At 39.7% G+C, this 24,453-nt stretch overlaps 1 protein-coding gene across 12 annotated transcripts in view; it reads left to right on the forward strand.

Moving 5' to 3' along the window:
- Window positions 1-24,453, forward strand: part of KLHL13 (kelch like family member 13) — a 201,670-nt gene that overhangs the window by 174,115 nt on the left and 3,102 nt on the right. For all 12 annotated transcript variants that reach the window (XM_053892129.1, XM_019421909.2, XM_053892131.1 and 9 more), the window contains 4 exons: window positions 3,102-3,234; window positions 3,981-4,177; window positions 15,690-16,485; window positions 23,264-23,377. In XM_053892129.1, coding sequence (XP_053748104.1) covers window positions 3,102-3,234; window positions 3,981-4,177; window positions 15,690-16,485; window positions 23,264-23,377 — 1,240 coding nt within the window. The remainder of the gene's footprint in view (window positions 1-3,101; window positions 3,235-3,980; window positions 4,178-15,689; window positions 16,486-23,263; window positions 23,378-24,453) is intronic.

Below are 24,453 nucleotides of genomic sequence, written 5' to 3' on the forward strand. Positions count from 1 at the left end.
TGTTATCTGTAGAGAACTGTAGTCTCTTTAGACAAAGCTGGGATATACAGATAACAGCACGCCAAGAAGATATTTAGAATCTGTATGAATATAATCTGAATCGACAGATTCTTATTTGGATACAGATAGCAATAGTCAGGAATAAAATTGGCAAATACGGAATTGGATGGCAGGATTGTTCATTTATACATTTGAAAGTAAAGGCTGTGAAATATACAAAAAGGGAAACTACTTTATAGGCAGTAAAAATAAAGGCAAAACCTCACAAACCACACACTTTGCCAAAGGTAGGTAAATGAAGCTTAGAATAGAAGATATTCAGAGTGCGATAAAAGTGGCCTACGAGCTTCAGCTTCCTTTCTTGGGGGACGCCAGATTATACTGAGGAAGGGTAGAGGATTTTTTTTCTTTTTTAAGACAGTGCAAAGGGAAACAAAACGATCAGGTTTGTGAAGAGGATGACAGCTCCTGGTGACTTGGCCGGGCTGTCCAAATCGTGAGGATTGAGTCTGTACCTCAACAGGCAGTTTTAATAGAATATGGACAAAATGAGAAATGACACAGATAATGATACGGGAAGTATTCGCTCTTCCTTTTTTCAAAAGGAACAAGAAGGAATAATAAATAGTAGGCGTGGAGCGTACTGACATTACGCAGTTCCCAGTATGAAATATCTGTAGGAATATTTTAAAGACAGAAGGGGCAGCAAATGAACCGAGGTTTTTGTTTGGGTTTTTTTTTTTTTTATTGTTGTTTTAGTAGAAGAAGACAACGGATTGGATGCAATCACTGCTTTTGACAGAATAAGCCATGATTGCCTTTCACAGGCATTATCTCTGTATGTACACCTTCGAGAAGATTCAGAAATTTTTTCATGAATAAAAATAAAGCAAGGTGGCATAGAGTGCCTAGTCTCACTTCATTGGTATTTTGGGGTCTTTTTTTGCCAGTGCCCAGGGCATAATCAGTTTCCCAAGATAAACCGTATGCTTCAACTTGCCAGAAGCTTCTAAAACTTTCACGGTACATCTTCTCCAAACCAACAGTTCCACTTTTACAAGTGATGCCCACAAGATCTACTTACACGAGTGAGGGTATGTACGAGGAGCTTTCTTGCAGCATTGCTCGTAATGGCAAAAGTTGTCATTGTACATATATGTGTGTGTGTATATATATATATATATATATATATATATATATACACACACACACACACATACACACACACACTCACACCCCTCCTCCCCCCCCCCCCACACAAGCAAACGATAGATTATGCATATGTATAGAAAGAGGCCTGGGGCACCTGGGTGGCTCCGTTGGTTGAGCATCCAACTCTTGATTTCGACACAGGTCATGATGTCAGGGCTGTGGGATCGAGCCCCATGTCAGGCTCGGTGCTGAGCGTGGAGCCTGCTTGAGAGTCTCTCTCCCTCTGCCCCGCCTCCACTCTAAAATTAAAAAAAAATAATAAAGAAAGAAAAAAGAGGCCTGGACGTATATATCCCAAGCTGTTAGTGGTAGTTACTTCCTGTAAGTAAGTAACAGTAGTAGAGTTTTGGTTTTCCATTTATATCCTGTACTTTTATAACAAGCAGATATTTCATTTTTTTTTTTAACTTGCAATTTATCTGAAAGAGAAAAAAGCCAAGCCCTTGTGGATCATTTAACGATGGGAAATGGAAAATACCGAGGGTGGGGTATATAACGTTTGTGTTTATAGAAGAAAAGAGGCGTTTGTGAAAGAGTCGATATTTGTGAATAGAAACATATGTCAGTCACTGTTGGAGAAAGAAAAATATGATACATAATCCTGTTCTAAAGTATATGTATAATGTATAAATATTTTTGGAATAAAAACATTACTGTCTCTCTCCAGAGAGAAAGTGGCTGGATCACATTATCTCTTTGAAGTTCTAGTTCTGTGGATGCAAGCATTTGCTTTAAAAAGCAATTTAAAGATTATGATGAGATGTTTAGACTGAGATTTATATTATACGTATGTGTAGCATCAGTATTTCTAAAACTGCATTCGTCAGTATGTCATGCCTTTTGCTTCTTAAATTCGTGAAGCACAACCGTAAAGAGAAGTTTTATTTGGGGTCATGAAAATACGAAGGGGATGGAACACTCCTTGCTATTAGTTCTTGTTGTGTCACATTATTGCATTACGTTGTATATTGGAAGGTAATTTGTATGAGTTTCTTCATGATTTTTTATAATCACACATCACCGTTTTGAAACTGTAGAGTAAATCTTGTGAAAATCTCCATTTCTGAGCCTTATTATTAAATTACATATTCTCTCCTTTTTGTGCATTTGATCAGCCTATTATAATCACAAAATGTTTTATTCTCCCAAGAACAGATCAAAGTAGGAGGGCGGCGGGGGGCTCCTGGGTGGCTCAGTCGGTTGAGCATCCGACTCTTGATTTTGACTCAGGTCTGATCTCACAGTCATGAGATCAAGGCCCACATCAGGCTCTGTGCAGAAAGTGGAGCCCGCTTGGGATTCTCTCTCTCTCTCTCTCTCTCCCTCTCTCTCACTGCCCTTCCCCCATTCATGGTGTCCCTCTCTCTTTCTCTCTCTCTCTCTCAAAATAGATAAATAAATATTAAAAAGGGGGGGGGCACCTGGGTGGCTCAGTCGGTTAAGTGTCCAACTTTGGCTCAGGCCATGATCTCCTGGTTCATGGGTTCAAGCCCCACGTCGGGCTCTGTGCTGACAGCTCAGAGCCTGGAGCCTGCTTCAGATTCTGTGTCTCCCTCTCTCTGCTCCTCCCCTGACCATGCTCTATCTCTCAAAAATAAACAAACATCAAAATAAGCTAAAACCAGTCGTTGCGTGAATAAGTGAATGTATATACTCTTTCCATATTTGTTCTTAATCTAAATCAGTCATAATTTTATCTTTTTCCTACTGTGAATTAAATATACATTGTCACATATCAAATAGGTTGTTGTCTTCTGAGGAATTATTCTGTTGGCTTTATGTTCTAAATATGTTGCACGCAAATTAATATATAAACAGGATTTGAGCGTGCAGAAATGTGTATATCCGTTTAACCTTGATTAGTGTCTCAACTCACGTTCTTGTTGTAGGGCTTTGACCAGCTTCGACTTGAAGGATTGCTTTGTGATGTGACCCTGATGCCAGGTGACACGGATGACGCCTTCCCTGTGCATAGAGTCATGATGGCCTCTGCTAGTGATTACTTCAAGGCCATGTTCACAGGTAGGTTGGCTCTTCACATTCTGCACCCACATTAAAACAATATGGAAAATACGTGTTTAAATGTTTTTATTTCTAAAGTGAAATTCAGTTCTTTTGATCTGTATCTTTCCCAGAAGAAATAGTTTCAAAAGCAATATACAGGGGCGCCTGGGTGGCCTAGTCGGTTGAGCGTCTGACTTTGACTTAGGTCATGATCTCAGGGTTCATGAGTTCAAGCCCCACATCGGGCTCTCTGCTGTCAGCACAGAGCCTGCTTTGGATCCTCTGTCCCCCTGTGTCTCTTTCCCTCTCCCGCTCATTCTCTCTCTCTCTCAAAATAAATAAACTTAAAAAAAAAAAAGGAATATACACCCAGTGTGTGTGGTTGTAGGTGGCATTTTTTAAAACTTGGGAAATGGATGTACCTTTTTCATACCTGTGTCCACTTTAATTTCACAGCTTTTCTTTTTCTCTCTGCCAGAGACTCTGGGTCCCACTAATACAATCTTTAATCTGTCAAAAGATACAAAGTGACAGGGGAACATTCTGGAAGCTCTTGCATTGTATACAACTTCCATTAGGATAGAGATATTCCTCTTTAAGTACTCTCTTTTAACTATAAAATATGCAGAAGTCTGACTCTGACGTGAATGCTTGCATAGAATAAAACTTTGCCTTGATTTCACCGCATCTAATTGGCGGCAGAAGCGAGTTTGACCTTAATTAAATTATCCACCCTTGTTTAATTGACTGTCTTTTTATTTAAGGTGGCATGAAAGAACAAGATTTAATGTGCATTAAGCTTCATGGTGTGAGCAAAGTCGGTTTAAGGAAAATTATTGATTTCATTTACACTGCAAAGCTTTCCCTTAACATGGACAACCTTCAAGATACACTAGAAGCTGCCAGTTTTCTACAGATTCTGCCGGTTTTGGACTTCTGCAAAGTGTTTCTCATATCTGGGGTAAGGCATTCTCACAGCTTCAAGGCTTTTCCTGCAGGACACCCTGACGTCGCCTGTTTGGAGACGGATGAAATTCGTTGCGTGGGCGTACGAAACGTTGGCCGTTCAAGACGCGCGTCAGGTAGTGCGAGCTCTGGAAGCAAGTTGAGAGGAAAACAGTACCAGTGCGTTTTTACAAACAGAATTACGTAATAGAAATCTGTGGTGTAATCGCATGGCATCAGACAGTGATAGCGCTTCGTAACGATAAAGATTTTATTTTTTAATTTAAAAAAAAATGCTATTTATTTTTGAGAGAGAGAGACACGGAATGTGAGCTGGGGAGGGGCAGAGGGAGAGGGAGACACAGAATCCGAAGCAGGGCCTAGGCTCTGAGCTGTCAGCACAGAGCCCGACGTGGGGCTCGAACTCGTGAACTGCGAGATCATGACCTGGGCTGAAGTCAGACGCTGAACCGACTGAGCTACCCGGGCACCCCATAGCGATATAGATTTTAAACTGTTTGTTGATGTTATATATCTTAATCTGGTTTTATTTACCTTAACGATTTTATACAGGCAGGCTTCTTTTTTCTTTTTCTTTTTTTCCACTTTGTATAAGTTTTTTTTTTTAATCCGATTTTTTTTATTTTGGTAAAATACACCATAAAATTTGCCCTCTTTACCATTATTATTATTATTTTTTTAATTTACATTGAAGTTAGTTAGCATATAGTGTAATCATGATTTCAGGAGTAGAATCCAGTGATTCATCCCCTACATATAACACCCAGTGCTCATCCCAACTAGTGTCCTCCTTAATGCCCATCACCCATCTAGCCCATCCCCCTCCAGTGCCCTCAGTTTGTCCTTTATATTCAAGAGTCTCCTGGGGCACCTGGGTGGCTCAGTCGGTTGAGCGTCCGACTTCGGCTCAGGTCATTATCTCGCAGTTGACGAGTTCGGGCCCCGCGTCGGGCTCCGTGCTGATGGCTCGGAGCCTGGAGCCTGCTTCGGATTCTGTGTCTCCCTCTCTCTCTGCCCCTACCCCGCTCACACTCTGTCTCTCTCTCTCTCTCAAAAATAAATAAACATGAAAAAAAAAACCTTTTTTTAAAAAAGAGTCTCTTATGTCTTGCCCCTCTCCCTGTTTTGATATTATTTTTGCTTCCCTTCCCTGATGTTCATATGTTTTTATACAGGCAGACTTCTTAAATGGAATTCCATGGAAACATAATCTGAGCTTCTAGAAGCCTTTTAAACCAGGCTCAGTAATTTTTTTTCTTCCTTAGATATGGGAGCCAGGTCTTGAGAAGAAGTAATACTTATGTGACAACATATAGAAAAATAAGTCTTAATTGCATGGAAACGCATCACCCACTGAATGGTTTTTAGCCTTTATTAATAGACAGGAGAAGACACAGCTACCAATGAACTGCTTAGCGGTCACGTGGTTCCTGAAGGCACTGCCCTATTTGAGACTCTTAAATTCTGCTTCCGGGAAATGAAATGCTTTGGTTGCAAGGAGATATTGCCCGGAAGATTTCTGGAGTTTATGGAACTTGCTTTTGTAATTGAAGAATTATGGCAGCGGTAAATTTTGATATGTTTTCTAATTTATTATATGAGTAGATAATACATTTTTCTACCCTTGATTTAAACTCCTACCAATTCTAATATCGGTAAATTATTGCTGTTAGGCTTTCTAAAAGTTGCATTGACTAAACTGGGAGCCCAGTTTGCAAACCCTCGGTTTTAAGAGAACGTGTCCTTAGCGCTTTTATTAATAAGCTACTCCTTGTCTTATAAAGTCAGCCCACAGCTAATTTAACAGGACTGTGGAAAGTGTGTCTTGTTTGTGTGTTTCCATTTTAAAGCAGCCATACTACTGTCTCACCGTTATTTATAAACTTTTGAACTAACAGCCAAAAGGCAGTGTGGGGTTACAGTGTTGTTTATTCTCTGTCACGTGCGTAACCCGCATGAAGTGTATTTCTCAAGATGCTGCTTGTCAGTACTGAATCTGAGCGCTGACTCTCGTTTTAATTTAGTCACACAAGGCCCTCCCCCTTAGGACCTATAAGCACCTTTCTTCTAGGTTCGTACCCCTGACATCATGTAACACCTTCGTCCCAGGAAAAAAATGAACCGAATGTATTTTTTAAGTGTATCACGTCCAATAATTACTTTAGTAATAACACTTCATGCTTACGTTTATATACTCTCAGCATTTGCTTTTACACTGATCTCAGCAACACACGTGGTCATCCTGAGCCAAACTACATACGGTGTTATGATTTCTTTGGAACTGGTCATTAATAATAGACGTTCATGGTCAACCTCTTCTCTCATAGCGAATTGTAGTACTTAGACCTTTAGATGTGGGTGGCGATCTGTTCCTTTACCTGAAAGGAAAGGACCAAATGGAATAGAGCACAATTTATGAAAAGTCGTAAAAGTATACAGTTGTCAGAATAACAGTATGAAGAACGATTGTGTTCTAGAAAACTCTAAAACAAGTTTATTTAAAGATGACATCACAGTAATTTTGCAATATTGACACATTTTGTGTAATTAGGAGGTTGGTTCTTTAACCTATTTGAAACGTTTATTGTAACTGCGTGCTTTACCCGTTTGGAAATTTCTTCATTTTTATGAAGACTTACTATTGCTTTAAAGATTGTATTATTCGTTCCTAGTGTCCTCTGCGGACCTCCTAAAACCCATTTCTAGTGGAGAAGAGGCTTGTGTCTGACAAAGCGTACCTGTGGTACAGTTTACTCCTTCCTCTCGGTTTTCGAAGTTTCTCTGAACTCTGAGGAAAAACACCTCTTTTCTTAGCACCGTTCTATTTACCTGTCTTTCATCCTGTTTGCTGAGGATATGTCTGTGTGATTTTACTGTGGAAATATTCCCTCTCAGAATCCATGATAGTTTTTGAGAACAGTTGGTCGATCATTGGCATAAGGATTATCTAAAATCCAACTTTTCCCTTATCCCTTCTTTCATGCATTCCATTTCTTAGTCAAATGTTCAGCCTTACTCTATTTATTTCCTCTTTCCTTCTCAGCAAGCAAGTGGATCAGGCACGAGTAGCCCTTGGAAGTTTCTAGATAATGTATTTTTTCAACGGTAGATTTGTTTTGAGTTCTCCCACAAGCTAACTTTTATGGATCATTTTTACATAGGACGGTCTCATGTTTTAAGAATTGCGTGCTTAAACCAAAGGTTTTGAGCGAATAGGTGTATGCTTTTAATGATGTGGTGGGATTATACTTCACGTAACCAAAACACTACTTAGGCTTGACCTTTTAGAAAGAAAAATCAGCTTCCCATACAACTCTGGTCTATCCCCTTCTTAATTGTTTGTGTGGGTGAGAAGGAGCAGTGGTACAATAAAATGTGACTCAGCAAATAACCCCCAAAGCGTTTTTATGTTAGTTTTGCGTGATAACTTTAAGTACGACAATAAAACCACCCTCGCCTTTGGTGAGATAGAAAAACACCAGTGTTCTAGAACAGAGCATCAGGCTCCGTAGAACAAGAACCACTCCCCGCTTTGCCATCCTTCGCAGTAATGCTTTTCTCTTAGGGTGTTAATGACTACTGTAGTTTATAGGCTCAGGTGCTTTTGTTCTTGCTATGTTACTTTCCTGGTAGTTGTAGAAAAGAGAACTATGAAATGGATACAAAGGGATAACAGTGAAGGATGCAAAGCGGAGTAGGTAAAATTTTCTAAAAACATTGGCTTTCCGGGGCGTCCGGGAGGCTCAGCTGGTTAAGCGTCCAACTCTTTAATTTCTGCTCAGGTCACGATCTCACGGTTTGTGAGTTCGAGCCATGCGTCGGGCTCTGCGCTGCCAGTGCGGAGCCTGCTTGGGATTCTGTCTCTCTCTCTCTCTGTTCTTCCTCCACTTGCGCTGTTTCTCTCTCTCTCTCTGAAAATAAATAAACTTAAAAACATTTGCTTTCCGATATCATGGAGACGATGGAAAATTATCTGTTTAGTTACATGCCTAGAAATGGCATTCATTTCCGTCTTTACGACATTCTATAACTACAGCATGCTAAATGCTGTGCGGCCATTCCCTGATTTACACACAGGTTGTCGTTAAATTTTTTATCATTTGTCTGCTGTTTGGAATTTGTAACATCTCGCATCTGCCCCCACGGAACCACTGTGACGGAGGATTTCAGGCCAGCCCACAAAACCCAATTTGTAACGTAAGGTTGCTGAAACAGGACGTTTGTCATTGAACCGGCAATATGACAATTGAAATATACAATTATACAGAATAAACAAACCCGAATGAAGGTGAGCAAGGAACCATTTTCTTTTTATATAAAAGCATATCGAATCAGACAACGAAGATGCCATTGTGCTTTCGACTTGGTGATACTCTTTCTTTAAGCTCATTGTTTTAAAGTTGTGTTGCTGTTTTTCCTTGATGCATGTATAGCCTTGGTTCCACTCGTACATTTATCATCACTGATCCGGGTGGGGAAGCTCACAATGAAACGTAGAGAGGTTTTTTTATGGAGGCTACTGGGGGTAATAGAGAGTTTGCGACCGTGGAAAACGAAGGCGCCCATGTGGGAGAGGCAAAAGGCAGAGTAAAGGAGTTCTCTCAAGGGAAACATGAAGGAAATCAGAAGAAGTTATTGGAAAAGACAGTTTCTTTTACTGTTAGGGGATGACGTCAGCAGCAAGCTTTGGGAATATCCTTCTTGATGTAAGAATTTCCTGTATGGTACTTGCATTTCACATTCCTTATTTGATCCAAATTGGATTTACCCATAAAAATTAACATGTCTTTTCAGATAATTCTTTTTTGCCTTTGGGGAGGTTTAATGCAAATTAGAGGAAAACTCATATAGATAATTTTTCGATGAATCGAAACCGTTCCTCCCCTCCCGCACCAAACCAATCTCGACTCCCTTATTGTCACGGCTGACATTGGGCAAGTGATACCCACGTACTGGTTGTTTATGGTTGAGCATCTATTCTCATTCACGGATACCCAGACTGGGCTGGGTGTTAAATATTCCAAGTACTAGTCCTTCCTACACCCTCTGTCCCCCTCAGTCGCTCATTTGATTTCTTCCCAGTGTGTGGACACGCATTCTCTCTCTGAAGTGGTTGTATTTGACGCCAGGCTGCCATTTTAATAAACTAGACAGCACCAAGGACGCTTTGGCGCATGGACTATCTGAGGAGCATCCCCCCTCCCTCCCCCCCCCCCCAAATTTGCCAGCTAATTCCCTGGTCTTTGCACTTTTTCTTAAGAGGTACAAAAGCAGAGACTCGTTTTAGTTTTTGCTTTTTTCCGAAGTGGAAGTTTATGTGTGTAACACACCGATCTTCAACAGAATACCATCTGATTTCTGATGAATTTCTGATGAATTTCTGATTTCTGATTTCTGATGAAACCTGTCATTAAAATATCATATTATGGCAGTGAAATGTTTGGGTGCATCGAGTGTGATTTGAACAATTTAATACAGCCGCAGTGAGGGACAGTATGTTAATGAGAGTAGCACTTTGAAAATTCTGATGCCTTTAGGGTGAAAATTCTGGAACTGCCTTTAGGGTGACCTATGAAGGTTGTTTGATTGCAGTAGAAGAATTTATAATATTTTATATCAAGGCAACTGAAATGTGCACTTGATTATTTTAAAAGCAGTTTTACTGGTTCTCATAAGTGGTTGAGAAATTTTGTCCTTTTTTGCTTCTATATCCTTTAAAACACTAATGTATATTTGAATTCATGTCTGTAATAACTCTTCCTTGGAATTCGGGCCAGGTTATATATTCAGATGAAATTAGAGTCCTTTCTACTTATGAGTTGTTTTTTTTTAAATAAGCTTTAAACTTCCTATTTTATATTTCAAGATGTAATGCATTCTAATATATACATGAATTTCATTAAATGTTACATTACTGCACACATCCATTATTTAATACTATCTAGGCTAAATGTTTGGGTATATGCTAACTGAAGCACTTTTAAGAATCATGACTAAGAGGTTGATGAAAATGAACCATAATTGAATAATCGTGTATTTTTCCAAAAATCATTTACCATTATTCCATCACTTTGGTCTGCTTACATTGTTAACTGTTATTCTAGACTTTGCTTCTATAATCCCTATAGTCTACGATTAATTATTTGAGCTTTGATTACATGCACTTCATAACAACCAATTTTCTATTCCATACTTTTTGTCTGAGTTGCATTTAAAAATTAATAAGGGTCTAGTAATTTTCTATATCAATTCAAAATCTATTCTATTTTTAGTTGTCTCTATCGTCACTTCTTTAATTTGTATATTGCCAATAATTATAGTATTTAACCTTTGTTATATACCCACAGCATGATAGCTGTTGTACGTGGGGTATAGAAAATGCTTACTCCTTCTATCAAGATGACAATTTGGGGGCGCCTGGGTGGCTCAGTCGGTTAAGCGGCTGACTTTGACTCAGGTCGTGATCTCACGGTTCGTGAGTTCGAGCCCCGGCGTCGGGCTCTTGTGCTGACAGCTCCGAACCTGAAGCTTGCTTCTGATTCTGTGTCTCCCTCTGTCTCTGCCCCTCCCCTGCTCACATTCTGTGTCTCTCTCTCAAAAATTAATAAACCTTAAAAAAAATTAAGAAGATGACAATTTGGAAGGTTATGAAATATCATTCTCTGGTGATTTTTTTTTTTAATTTTTTTTTTTTAACATTTATTTATTTTTGAGACACAGAGAGACAGAGCATGAACAGGGAGGGTCAGAGAGAGGGAGACACAGAATCTGAAACAGGCTCCAGGCTCTGAGCTGTCAGCACAGAGCCCGACGCGGGGCTCGAACTCACAGCCCTCACGGACCGCGAGATCATGACCTGAGCTGAAGTCGGCCGCTTAACCGACTGAGCCACCCAAGCGCCCCTCTCTGGTGATTTTTAAGAAAAGACTAGACAGCTTTCTGTATATCCTAGTGGTCTGTCAAGGTCTTTTGCAGTCTTGTGTATCTGTATCTGAGCATACTGATATATAGAAGATATTTTCCAAATGCCCTTCAATAAAAGGCAGACTTTTTTTTTTTTATGCTGTTGTTTTAGTAATTATTCTCTTATTGGATGAAGTCGAAGCGGGAAATGGGGAAGGAACTAAATACCTTGATCCCATTTCTAATTCAGTTTCAATTTTTTAATCTTGGTTTGTTTTGTAGGCTATCAGTTTAGACTTCTATTTGGTGAGCAACAACGTCATTTTGCTTATTTGAAGTACCCATTTCTTGTTGCTTTTATCTGTAATCCTATCACTCATGACGAGAATCTGCAAACTTGGGGATCATTTTTACGTTCCCACCAACCTTTGCTTATCCCTGCTAGTAAATGTGTTCAAAGGTGCAAATTACCTTTGCTCTGGGGAAGGGCTACTCCTTTCCGGACTCAGAAAGTAGATTCGTTACCCCAGAAGTTAATTCCTGCCACCCGGAGTGATTTGGGCAAGTGACTAATGACTGTAACTTCATTTACACGATGAAAAATTTTATAAGCTGCCAACTTGCCACTCCTACAATTGGATTGAAACGTACTTTTTATTAATCACATTGGAAATCCAAGGTATTGAACAGTGTTAAACTGTGTCTTTCAAAAGGCCCATAATTTGTTAATTTGTTTTTCCTAATTCTTCTTTTGTGTTACAGTTCTGTTTTAGGTATTCTTTAATATATAGCTATTAAGTTTAATAAGCAATTAAAATTTTTTGGAGATTCCTGTAAAGCAAATTGTTAAAATTCTTCCTGAGTAATAAATCTATGAAAATAGCCTCCTGTGTGTGTGTGTTAACCTTAGAGCTTTCTGTGATAATGTATCAGCTGGGCTGATACTTTATGCAGAGAAGTAATTATTTCAGTCTCATTTCAGCTTTTAAATAAAAGGATAATAGAAGGATTAGGCAATTTTCTCTTAATCATCTGCCAATCTGGTAACAATACAGGTATGTCAGTGAAGTTTACGTGACATATGTGAACACACACACTGACAAAATTAAGAGAAAACCTTTGAGTCCTTTGCCTGTGACCTGCCTGTGTGTTTGTATACACACACAGATAGTTGTATGGCAGGCTTATTTTAGTGATTGATTCCTTGCATAACATTTGCTGATATGATTTTCCCGTTTTCCCTTCTGACCAGTTATTAAGGCTTCGGCAAGAGCTCTTGCTGAAGACGAGCCTCTCCATCACTTGTCTCCTTTTTCTGGAAGTTTCCATTTTTGCTATATTGTGATCTGTCCAGGGGAGACTTCTCTGGGCTCATTTTGACTCCAGGCACAGCTTGAGTATGCTAGAGGAAGAGAATGGCCCGGGGAAACTATGTTGCAAAGCCATCATCACAGACACCAGAAACTAACTGAACTGCATGAGTAAATGTGATGGGAGACAACACCTGTTCCAGCCCTCGTGAAAATGATTCCTTTCCTTGTATTTCTGCATAAATAATGTGAAAATAACTTCACCCTAGGAATGATTGCCTTAGTAGATTACCTTTATTAGGAACAATAACTTTTGAAGGGATCAAAATGAATTATGGTAATGAATCATGACTCTTTACATGAAAGAGAAATCTAGAGATCCTGTATTAGAGACTTTCTGTTTGTGGATTGATTTGCTAGCAAGGTTACTTTTAGGAATCATGACTGAGAAGATGGATTGAGATGAACCGTAATAGAATAACCCTCTATTTTTCCGAAATTTCCATCTAGCCAGAATTTTATTAGTATGGTTTTGAGAGGGAACACACATTTCCAAGAAGAGAAAAGGAATTGTTTGGCCACAGTCAAGTTATAACATTGTTTCTCACGGTAACTTCTAATCTACTGATTTTGATAATTTTCCTTATTTTTCAATAGTCAATAAATATGTGTCTGCCACTTTTCTTTTTTTTAAATTCTAATTCCAATATAGTTGACATAGTGTTATATTGTTTCAGTTATACAATATAGTGATTCAGCAATTCTATACATTGTTCTGGGTTCATCATGATAAGCGTACTCTTAATTCCCTTCACCTGTTTCACCCATTTCCCTGCCCACCTCCCCTCTGGGAACCATCTGTTCTCTGTAGTTACGAGTCTGTTTTTTTGGTTTGTCTCTTTATTTCTTTGTTCATTTGTTTTGTTTCTTAAATTCTACATATGAGTGAAATCATACAGTATTTGTCTTTCTCCGACTAACTTATTTCGCTTACCTTTATACTCTCTACACCCATCCATGTTGCTGCAGATAGCAAGATTTCATTCTTTTTTATGGCTGAATGATATTCCATTGTATATCTGTATATCCATATAGATATATGTATATGTGTATATATATATGTGTGTGTATACACACACACACACACACACACACACCCCACATCTTCTTTATCCATTCATCTATTGATGGACACTTGGGTTGCTTACATAATTTGGCTGTTGTAAATAATGCTGCAATAAACAGGGTGCATATATCCTTTCAAATTAGTGTTCTCATATTCTCTGGGTAAATATCCAGTAGTGTGACTACTGGATCATATGGTAGTCCTATTTTGAATTTTCTGAGGAACCTCCATACTCTTTTTCAGAGTGGCTGCACCGGATTACATTCCGGCCAACAGTGCATGAGGGTTCCTTTTTCTCCACATCCTTGCCAACACTTGTTCCTTCTTGTGTTTTTGACGTTAGCCATTCTGACGGGTTTGAGGTGATATCTCTTTATGGTTTTAATTTGCGTTTCCCTGATGGCTACAGATGTTGAGCACTTCTTCATGTGTCTGTTGGCCATCTGGATGTCTTCTTTGAGGAAATATCTGTTCGTGTCTTCTGCCCATGTTTTAAATCAGATTATCTATGTTTTCTTGGTGTTGAATTGTGTAAGTTCTTTATATATTTTGGATACGAACCCTTTTTTGGATATCTTATTCACAAATAGCTTCCCCATTCAGTCTTTTTGTTTTGTTGACTGTTTCCTTTGCTGCGCAGAAGTTTTTATTTTGATGTAGTCCCAATAGTTTATTTTTTGCTTGTGTTTCCATTGCATCAGGAGATATATCTAGAAAAATGTTACGGTAGCCGATGTCAGAGAAATTACTGCCTGTGCTCTCTTCTACGATATTTATGGTTTCAGGTCTCACTTTTCGGTCTTTAATCCATTTTGAGGTTACTTTTGTGTATGGCATAAGAAAGTGTTCCAGTTTCATCCTTTTGCATGTACCTTCTCCAGGGTCCTCTACACCATTTGTTGGAGAGACTATCATTTTCCCATTTCGTGTTTTTGCCTCCTTTGTCGAAGATTAATTAACCATATAATCACGGGTTTACTTCTGGGCTTTCTATTCTGTTCTGTTGATCTACATGTCCGTTTTTGTGCCGATACCACACTGTGTTGATCACTACAGCTTTGTAGGATAACTGGAAATCTGGGACTGTGATACCTCCAGCTTCGTTTTTCTTTGTCAAGATTGCTTTGGCTGTTTGGGGTCTTATGCAAATTCTAGGATTGTTTGTTCTAGTTCTGTGAAAAATGCTCTTAGCATTTTGATAAAGATTGCATTAAATGTGTAGATTGCCCTGTGCAGTGTGGACCTTTTAACAGTATCTGTTCTTGCAATCTATGAACATGGAATATATTACCATTTGTGTCATCTTCAGGTTTTTCATCGGTGTTTTATAGTTTCCAGTGTACATGTCTTTCACCTCCTTGGTTAAGTTTATTTCTAGGTATTTTATTATTCTTGGCATAATTGTAAATGGGATTGTTTTCTTTTCTTTTCTTTTTTGCTACTTCATTGTTGGTGTATGGAAATGCAGTGGGTTTCTGTATATTGATTTTGTATCCTGAAACCTTACTGAATTCATTGAACAGTTCTAGTAGCTTTTTGCAACAGTTCTAGTAGTTTTTTGGTGGAGTCTTTCGGGTTTTCCATATATAATATCATGTCCTCTGCAAATATCAAAGGTTTTGCTTCTTGCTTCCCAATTTGGATGCCTTTTATTTCCTTTTCTTGTCTGATCACCGTGGCTACGACTTCCAGTACTATGTTAAGTAAAAGTGGTGAGAGTAGACATCCTTGTCTTGTTCTTGATCTCAGGGAAGAAGCTCTTAGTTTTTCCGCATTGAGTATGATGTTAGCTCTGGGATTTTCATATATGGCCTTTATTATGTTGAGGTATGTTCCCTCTAAACCTACATTGTTGAGGGTTTTTATCATGAATGGATATTGTGCTTTGTCAAATGCCTTTTTCTGCATCCGTTGAAATGATCGCATGGTTTTTAACCTTTCTCTTGTCGATGCGTTGTAGATAATTTTCTTTTTGTCACTTTTGTAATGGATTGGTGGTTTGTGAATTCTCTTTAGGTCATTAATGTATTTCGATAACAATTTTTATTTGCATCTATAGGGACAGTAAAATTCTCAGTTTAGTCTTATTCTAGAACAGGTATTTTTGTTATCCAGATGTGCGTGTCATGAAAACAGTAGTATTTTAACATTGTTTATTGATTCAACAGGTCACTTTAGACAATTGTGTCGAAGTCGGTCGGATCGCCAACACCTACAATCTGACAGAAGTGGATAAATACGTCAACAGTTTTGTCTTGAAGAATTTTCCCGCATTGCTGAGCACCGGGGAGTTCTTAAAACTCCCTTTTGAGCGTCTTGCCTTCGTGCTTTCCAGTAATAGCCTTAAGCATTGCACTGAACTCGAGCTCTTTAAGGCCACCTGTCGCTGGCTACGCCTGGAAGAGCCTCGGATGGACTTTGCTGCAAAATTAATGAAGAACATACGATTTCCACTGATGACACCACAGGAGCTCATTAATTATGTGCAAACCGTGGATTTCATGAGAACTGACAACACGTGCGTGAATCTCCTTTTGGAAGCCAGCAATTACCAAATGATGCCGTATATGCAGCCAGTGATGCAGTCAGACAGGACTGCCATTCGCTCTGACACCACTCATCTGGTCACACTGGGAGGAGTTCTGAGGCAGCAGCTGGTTGTCAGCAAGGAATTGCGCATGTATGATGAAAAGGCCCACGAATGGAAATCTTTAGCCCCCATGGATGCCCCAAGGTACCAGCATGGCATTGCCGTCATTGGAAATTTCCTCTATGTCGTCGGCGGACAGAGTAATTATGACACGAAAGGGAAAACGGCGGTCGATACAGTCTTCAGATTTGATCCTCGCTACAATAAATGGATGCAAGTCGCATCTTTAAATGAAAAGCGCACCTTCTTCCACCTAAGTGCCCTCAAAGGATACCTGTATGCAGTCGGCGGGCGAAACGCGGCTGGTGAACTGCGTAAGTGTGCGCATTTATGTTGAGCATAGAGTCTAATTTCTTTACCCCCAAATTCTTGTTAAATCATAAAATAAGCAGTTCCATAAAATTAAAGGCAAAGACGTAGCTAGGGTTTCGTTTAAACTGGTTTTCTAAAGTATTATTATCATCATTTCCTAAAATAGCGGAGATAATCTGTATGCCTAATCCGAGTGTATGTTGTTGGCCAGGGTACAAATTATATCTTAGGAATGTATCAGTATGTTGCAGAATATTTTATTTGGCAGTATATATGGTTTTCACCTTGACAGTATAACTGCACAGTATATTCTGCTAATTTAAATTCTGATAGAATCTCAGACAGAAGTTTGGCACGTTTCCTTATTTTCCATTTTTAAAAGCCCACATAATATTTCAGTGAGCAGGTTAAACTCCTTCCCTACAGAGGACCCACTGTGACTGCTTCTTCTTTTACATAATCTGTTACCCTATCCCAGACCACATAGTAAGGTCATTTTCTTTGTCAATTAAATGCACAAAGTTCAATATTACCCAAAGTTTATTTACTTTGAGTAATATGATCTGGGGCTATTCGTTTCAAAAACCATTCTCTCTTGGTGAAATACCAAACAGCTTTCTTCGCTAAAACTGATGGCCACTTTTTTGTCTCCCTAAATCTAAAATTGGTCACAAGTACGGTGAACAGAGAGCAGTACTTTGGCTACATCAATTTTGTAATTTTAGATGAAATTGGGATGAGATAGCTGTCCAAAAAGAAGTCAGGAAGACCACATTTACTGTCACGCCTTACGTATCTGTCATTACCATCATTGCTTGGCCTTTTTTGCCATCCTTCTTTTATTCGGTTGTGAATTGAGTCCTTGTAGCTGACCAGCGTCCCAGGCTCTGTAATGCTGGGGAAGTGAAAGATGTTGGCATCGGCTCTGGATAAATTCAGAGTAATTATCAGAATCTTTTTCTTCTGTAGTCTAAGAAATAAAAAGTAGCTTAATGGATTTGAGAACAAGCTGTTTATTGGAGGCAAAGAGAACTGCTCTCAGCTCTTACACTTTCCAGCTTATCAAGCCCTTTCTTGTTCGTGATGTCTTAATGTCACTGACCTTTCCTACCCACAGTTTGATTTCTTCTTTTGTTGTCATAGTGATATTTTTTCTAAGACCAGGCTTTCCAAATGGTTGGGCTTCAGGTGTCATTATCATGAACCACACAGATTCCCCAGTGTATTTTAATAATCAGAGTTTTTAAAGTTTATTTATTTTTGAGAGAGAGAGTGAGAGAGAGCACATGAACAAGTAGGGGAGAGACAGAGTGACAGAGAATCCCAGGCAGGCTCCCTGCTGCCAACGCAGAGCCCGATGCGGGGCTCAAACTCACGAACCGTGAGGTCATGCCCCGAGCCAAAACCAAAAGTCAGACTCTTAACCGACTGAGTCACCCAGGCGCCCCCCAGTAATCCGACTTTGAAAAGCATTTGAGGCATTAGTATCCTTCAGTGTAGAATTGTCATTTCAGGTCTCCTCAGTCACGCCACACAAGTTATTTTCATGTTGTTCTGGTATTTTACACTTATGACGTCTGGAAATATCCAGAAGCTGCAGCTAGTGACTTGGTGCTTTCTCAGGAAAACCACTGGTCTCGGATAATCTTTACAAGTTTACAAATTATAGGTCTTCGATCCCGGCAGTCAGCGGTCATCTCAAAACCTCTTTCTCGAGGGAAATAGTGCTTGCCCACTGATGTCCCCACCCCTGTCAATAGGAAGTTTTCAGTGTATGGTTCCTAGTGTTAATTAGAGGCCTTATTCTTCTGAGAATTTATAATCTTTGGGCCAGGGAGAGTCATTACATAAAACCAGGAAGCTAGAGGCTTTCTTTTTCTGAGCTCTGGCCATGTTATCCTCATTGGGCAACCGGCCTCTTCCTTGCTCGTGACCTTCAGAAATCACACCCTCTATCTCTTATTAAAAATAGCCTTCTGTGTTGCAGTTTGAAAGTAAAAAAGAAAGAAGCCTGCTTTTCATGGGCTATTCCAAATTCATAATAACTCTTTGATTATATTTAGGCTTTAAAATCACAATCTCCCAAAGTTGCATCCTGAGGATAATGACTTAAATCTTCCCAGAAAATATTCCCCCTCTAGATGGTAAACTTAGGCCCACCTTTATCTAAATTCATAAACTGCGTTTTTCGCAAGTACACGTATCGTCATAATATAGACCCAAAGCCTCAATACCAAGAAACAACCCAAGTTCCATTTAAAGGCCAATGATATGTCTTTCCTTTGACATTACCTCCCATAATCTATAAGTAAGTAAACGTTTGTGGAAAAGGACTGGTTTCCTTAAAGTCAGCATACCCAGCAAAGCCAGTCTGTAGTAATTTTTTTTAGTTCATTTACTTATTTTTGTGTGAGAGAGAGAGACAGACAGACAGAGAGCAGGGCAGGAGCAGAGAGCGGAGGGAGACAGAGAGAATCCCAAGCAGGCTCCGCACAGCCAGTGCAGACCCCTACATGGGGCTCAAACCCACGAACCACGAGATCATGACCTGAGTCGAAATCAAGACTCATACGCTTAACCGACTGAGCCCCCCCGGGCACACCAAGCATGTGACTCTTGGTCTCAGAACTGTAGGTAGAGATTCCTTAAAAATAAAATCTTAAAAAAAAATTAATAGGTTCATCAGTACCGGTATATTATTTATTCTTCATATATACAATGACCATTGCCTATATGTAATTATGAAAAGAAACCAGGGGCAGCATTTACAAGACACTTTCGGTCATGTTAATGCATTTGGCTTTTTAAAATCCCTTCGTGGAGTGTATGGACCTAAACCTATGGTACATTAAAAGATACTACTAATGCATATGGGAAATATAATTCCTTAGAAATGCTGCTTTCCTGTGACACCAGGTACAATTGGAAATGATGTGAAGCTTAGACCAGCTGTCACTTACGAGAAAGAGGAGTCCGTTATTTCTGGCATCTTCCAAATTTATGTCATACAAGAGATCGATCTTCCATTGAGGTTTTCTATACTGAAGAGAGAGATGACAGCTCAGATATCTTGCGCTTCTGTTCCATATTAATAAGTCAAGCTTTGAAATACTGAAAAAACTTAACGGAAAACGTGTTAGGTTCTTTTTTCAAATAAATGCACAGTAAAGTTACTGAAATTTATCAAATGCCTCCCTATCCCTTAACGGATTTGCAGTTTTGTTCATTAAACACCCCGTCGCCAGCTGGCACTCTAAGATTCTGGAGACCGTACCCCCCTGTCTGGGATCCATTGTTGTTCCGGTGGTTATCCGGGGTTAATCTCTTTCCTCATCTCAAAAAGAACAAGCGAGTTCTACATCATCCCTTGGGACCGATTCTGGACTCCTGTCGGCTCACCTGAGAAAATAGGAATCTTTGATGATTTATGAGAAGTAAGCAACCTACGTGTAATTCTTAAGTTGGAGAAGGTCTCTAATTTAAGTGGCAGGCCACCAGGTCACTGAAGATGATTCTCTAGAATAAGGGTCAGCAAAAGTCTGTAAAGGGCCAGAAAGTCAATATTTTCAGCCTTGTAGGCCGTAGGATCTTGTCAGCTCGTTACCTCTGCTGTCTTGTCACAAAAGCAACCACAGACGATTTATAAGCAAACGGGTGAGGCTTTGTTCCGCTAGAGCTTAATGTAGGAACCCCGACGTTGGAATTCCATACGATTTTTCGTATGCCACAAAGTAGTTTCTCTTTGATGTTTTTCCCCCCAACTCTTTAGAAAGGTAAAAGCCATTCATATTTTTATCTCGTGAGACATACAAATGCAGGCAGCATCCTGGATTTGGCTTACGGCTCTCATTTGCGGCCCCATTCGAGAACTTACTAATTCATTGCCATTTCCGCTCATCGACCTCGATGGAACCACTGCTTTGTGTTTTGCATCACCCCTTGCCCCCTCCCCCTTTCAGGGTTGTTGGGCACTAACCTCTATCTCACTGCCTTGTGAACACGGAAAATAGAAATAAGGGCCTGTGTGTGTGTGTACTTTTAATTAGATGTCTTCTATTTTGAAAGCAAATAGTATGGATTTTGCTAAGAACGACACCAGTTCTTCCTGGAGAAAGTCTATAGGTTGGCAGTAAATATTAAATGATGGGGAAAGCCAAGGGAAGTGGATTATTTAGCCAGAAGACGGAAAGTTGAGGGATGATGAAGTATTCCATAGCTATTCTATTACTGCTGGTAAATACAGGTGGATTCTTATAACCTCTATTAGGGGGAAAATGCAATTAATTCACTGACAGAAGCACAGCGTTATCTTTCTACATGGGAAAGTTTTCATAATCATGAAGAGCGAATAGCTGTTCACCTGGCAGCTCCAGTCCAAAGAGAAAACTCATGGAAACTCCATCAGAATAGATGGAATTAGACACAAGGAAAGACTGTTACACTCTAGAAATTTCCAAGTTCAAGGCAGCGTCTTTCATTAAAGAAAGCATAGGACTATGGTAGAACCTGTCTTTGACATCAAATAGGTGGAAAAGATGATCTCAGGAAGTCTTTTAAAACGCTTTCGCCGCTAGGATGTGTGATTAGATGGCTTTCTTTTATCAGCTAAAACCCTATCGTTAATTACTTTGCTGATGCCAAATACCAATCAATATGCTAGATCCTCTGTAGGTAGAGCGAGAGAGAGAGAGATAATAACGTATGTTCAGTAGGATTGTGCTTGTCAATTAAGTGAAAGTCATGGTAAAGGCGAATGGAAATGGACATTAGAGAAGACGTCTGGTGACTACAAATAGTCAAAACCAGTCTCGGAGTAAACAGTTAGTCTTAGCTTGTCCTTAGTTATGGCAATAGCCCTCTTTTGGGGGAAAGAGTTTGCAGGACCTGGCTACTTAATGGAAGGGTTTAGAAGGGATAGAGTTGGTGAGGGTCCAAGCCTGAAGCAATGAACAAAACTACCAAGAGAGTAGATCAAAATGGGAAGAGTAAAGGCCTTTGAAATAAGACCGAAAATGTAAAGCCCAGGTCAGTGCAAAAGGCGATCAGTAAAAGGATGTGAGCAATGGTGTAATGTAGGAGTTGTTGGAGAAGAGAAAGAAGCATTTCACATAGTCAATTTGCTGAAGAAATGAAACTGTTGAATGGAGTAGAAAGTGAATCTCTCGCTCTTTCTATTTAGGGTGGCCTATTGTTAACGTTATTTTCTTTGTAATAAAGGAAATCTTCAGGCACCTGGGTGGCTCAGTCGGTTAAGCTTTTGGTTTCAGCTCAGGTCATGATCTCACGATTCATGAGTTCAAGCCTCGCGTCGGGCTCTGCGCTGATAGCAGGGAGCCTGCTTGGGATTCTCTCCTTCTCTCTCTCTCTCCCTCTCTCTCTCTCTCCCTCCCTCCACCCCTCCCCTGCTCGCTTGCACACTGTCTCTCGGAAGAAATGAATGAACTAAACAAAATGTGTTTTAGAAAGGAAATCTTGTTCAAAGGATGATTCATCAGTTCGGTATTCCAGTACTCCATCACGTATGTGGTCAACTCCAGCTTCAAGGGAACCCGCTAATTTGAATTTTGAGTTTAGCATAGTGCTTTCTTGAGCGGTGTTGTGGTTCTGTTCCTGAGAAAAAAAGCAGCGTCGGGGGAGGCAAGCAGTTGGGTTGGCAACTGGCAGCATCTGTAATAAATTATATAAAATTTTCAAGTTTTTTATTTGTTTGTTGGGGCTCGAACTCACGAAACCAGGAGATCATGACCTGAGCCAAAACCAAAGGTTGGATGCTTAACGAACTGAGCCACCCAGGCGCTGCTGTTTTCTTGGACTTCTTTTTTTTAACTTTTACTTATTTAAGTAATCTCTACACCCCACGTGGGGCTCGAACTCACCACCCTGAGATCCAGAGTCGCCTGCTGTACTGAGCCACCCAGGCACCCTAGACTTGGTGTTTTTGACCAGAGTCCTCGTAACAGCCCCATTTCTTTCTGCCTTTTAAAAGCGATCACGTTTTCTATCTGTCTGGACCGTGATTGGTCTGTTCTTGAGGCTATAACAGATTGATATTTAAATAAGTTGAGGCCGCTTCTCCGAAACACTTTATGTTAAAGATAATAAATTTATTACTGAAAGGAAGCGCCCCTGATAAAAATCTTAACTTTGTATTATGTCTCCAGTCATCTTCCAATAAAAGCATTACTGGCTACAATGATATTGGATATGTGCACATATTGGCTTTAATGTATAAATGTAGAAAAATTATTGTCAGTGTCTATTTTGTAGTCGGGATATAAAATAAAGCAATAGGTAGCCAGAACATACACCGGGCAGTGTGCATACATGTTCGTTCTGAACTTCAAATTTTGCTCCCTATCTATTAACCTTTGTTTCCTAGATGGTGGATCAGCAGGGGGGCCAAGAACTGGCTTTTTTTCCTCCCTTATGATTTTCTCATCTTCCACATATTTAGAGGAAGGAAATGGGAGACATGTCAAATTATAAAGATGTAACAAGTGACTAGAAGCAAAGAAATCCTAGCAATTTCTGCAGCGACAGAAATGTGTTAGATTATTACATAAGTATCTAATGTAAAATGTATTCATGGTTCATCTCAGTAATACAATCTCAACGAGTAAAAAAAAGAGGTCCCCGAAGGGTATCTCATACCTATAAGAAATATGGATCGGTTGTTTAAATATTCTTATTATTCAACTTAAAAGGAAAAAGAATGAATTGCTAAATTTGAACTCATACACGATTTCCTTGTCTGTTCTTTTTTTTCCCCCTGAACAACAGCCACAGTCGAGTGTTACAATCCAAGAACAAATGAGTGGACCTACGTTGCCAAAATGAGTGAGCCCCACTATGGCCATGCTGGAACCGTATATGGAGGAGTGATGTATATTTCAGGTAAACAATTCTAATGCAGATGCAATTAACATAACACAAACACTTTTAACCATGTCACCATCTTTCCATATAGTATATAAAAATCCAGAACAAATGAATAATCGAAGTATAATTCATGCTTATTTGAGAAGATCTGTTGTGTGTTTGTATTTGCATATAGATGCCTTTGGTATTTTATAAGGTCATAAGACTAAGAGCAAAATAGTCCTGCTGTAAATACCCGACTTTGAAGAAATTGGAAAGCATTCAGCTTCCCCAGCTTGCCTTCCAGTCCCCATACTCCCTACTCTCTCTAATAAAGCCTGTACTCTAACAACCCCCGTTCGTATTCTCCGTAGCGATACTTAATTCATTTTGATTTTACATTTAGCTAAACTCTATGATGAAATATATCATTGCATAACATGCAAGCTGTACTGTGCAAAACTTGCTTCTGATGTACCTATAATGCATAATGATGTTCATTCTGTCATTTAGTGCACCCGATAATGTGTTTTTCCCTTTTCTTCAGCATTATCATGGGATTCTACTGTGATGTCCTTGCGTGAATAATTCTGTGCCGATTACCTATATGTTGGCGACGTGCACTTATATTTTTCTGATAACAAATCCTAAAACAGCTACAAGTTGCTCCAGTAACAACTTTCATTCTCAAACTGTTGGTGTTGAAATCGTCCCTATGTCGAATTTAGAAAGGAGTCTCATTTTAACGTAACGCTCACCTCGGGTGTTGACATTTTACTTTGGTAGGCAGCTTCTTCTCGTCTGGCCCTGACATGGTTGACTTTTGCCACTTTCTTCCCATCCCGAGAGCCTGCCCGTGCCAGGCCAGCAGCTACACTATTAGAGAACAGAGGCGTTAAGGTGATGTTTGTGGTCGGCGTCTCTGAACGCTGCTGCCTTATGAAATCTGTAATCAGGAAGGATCAGTGAAAGGCCTGGAGTGTGTGATTGGCAGGTTTCTGGTGTTAAATTTATGAGCAACTACGGCATGTCTTATATTGCGAGAGCCATCCAGGAAATCATATGCTCCGCTACTCAATGATTTATACCCCCTACCTATTTTATGTGCGTAG

Source organism: Panthera pardus, unplaced genomic scaffold (assembly GCF_024362965.1).
Source record: "Panthera pardus isolate Hobbes unplaced genomic scaffold, ASM2436296v1 HiC_scaffold_27, whole genome shotgun sequence".
NCBI classification, from domain to species: Eukaryota; Metazoa; Chordata; class Mammalia; order Carnivora; family Felidae; genus Panthera; species Panthera pardus.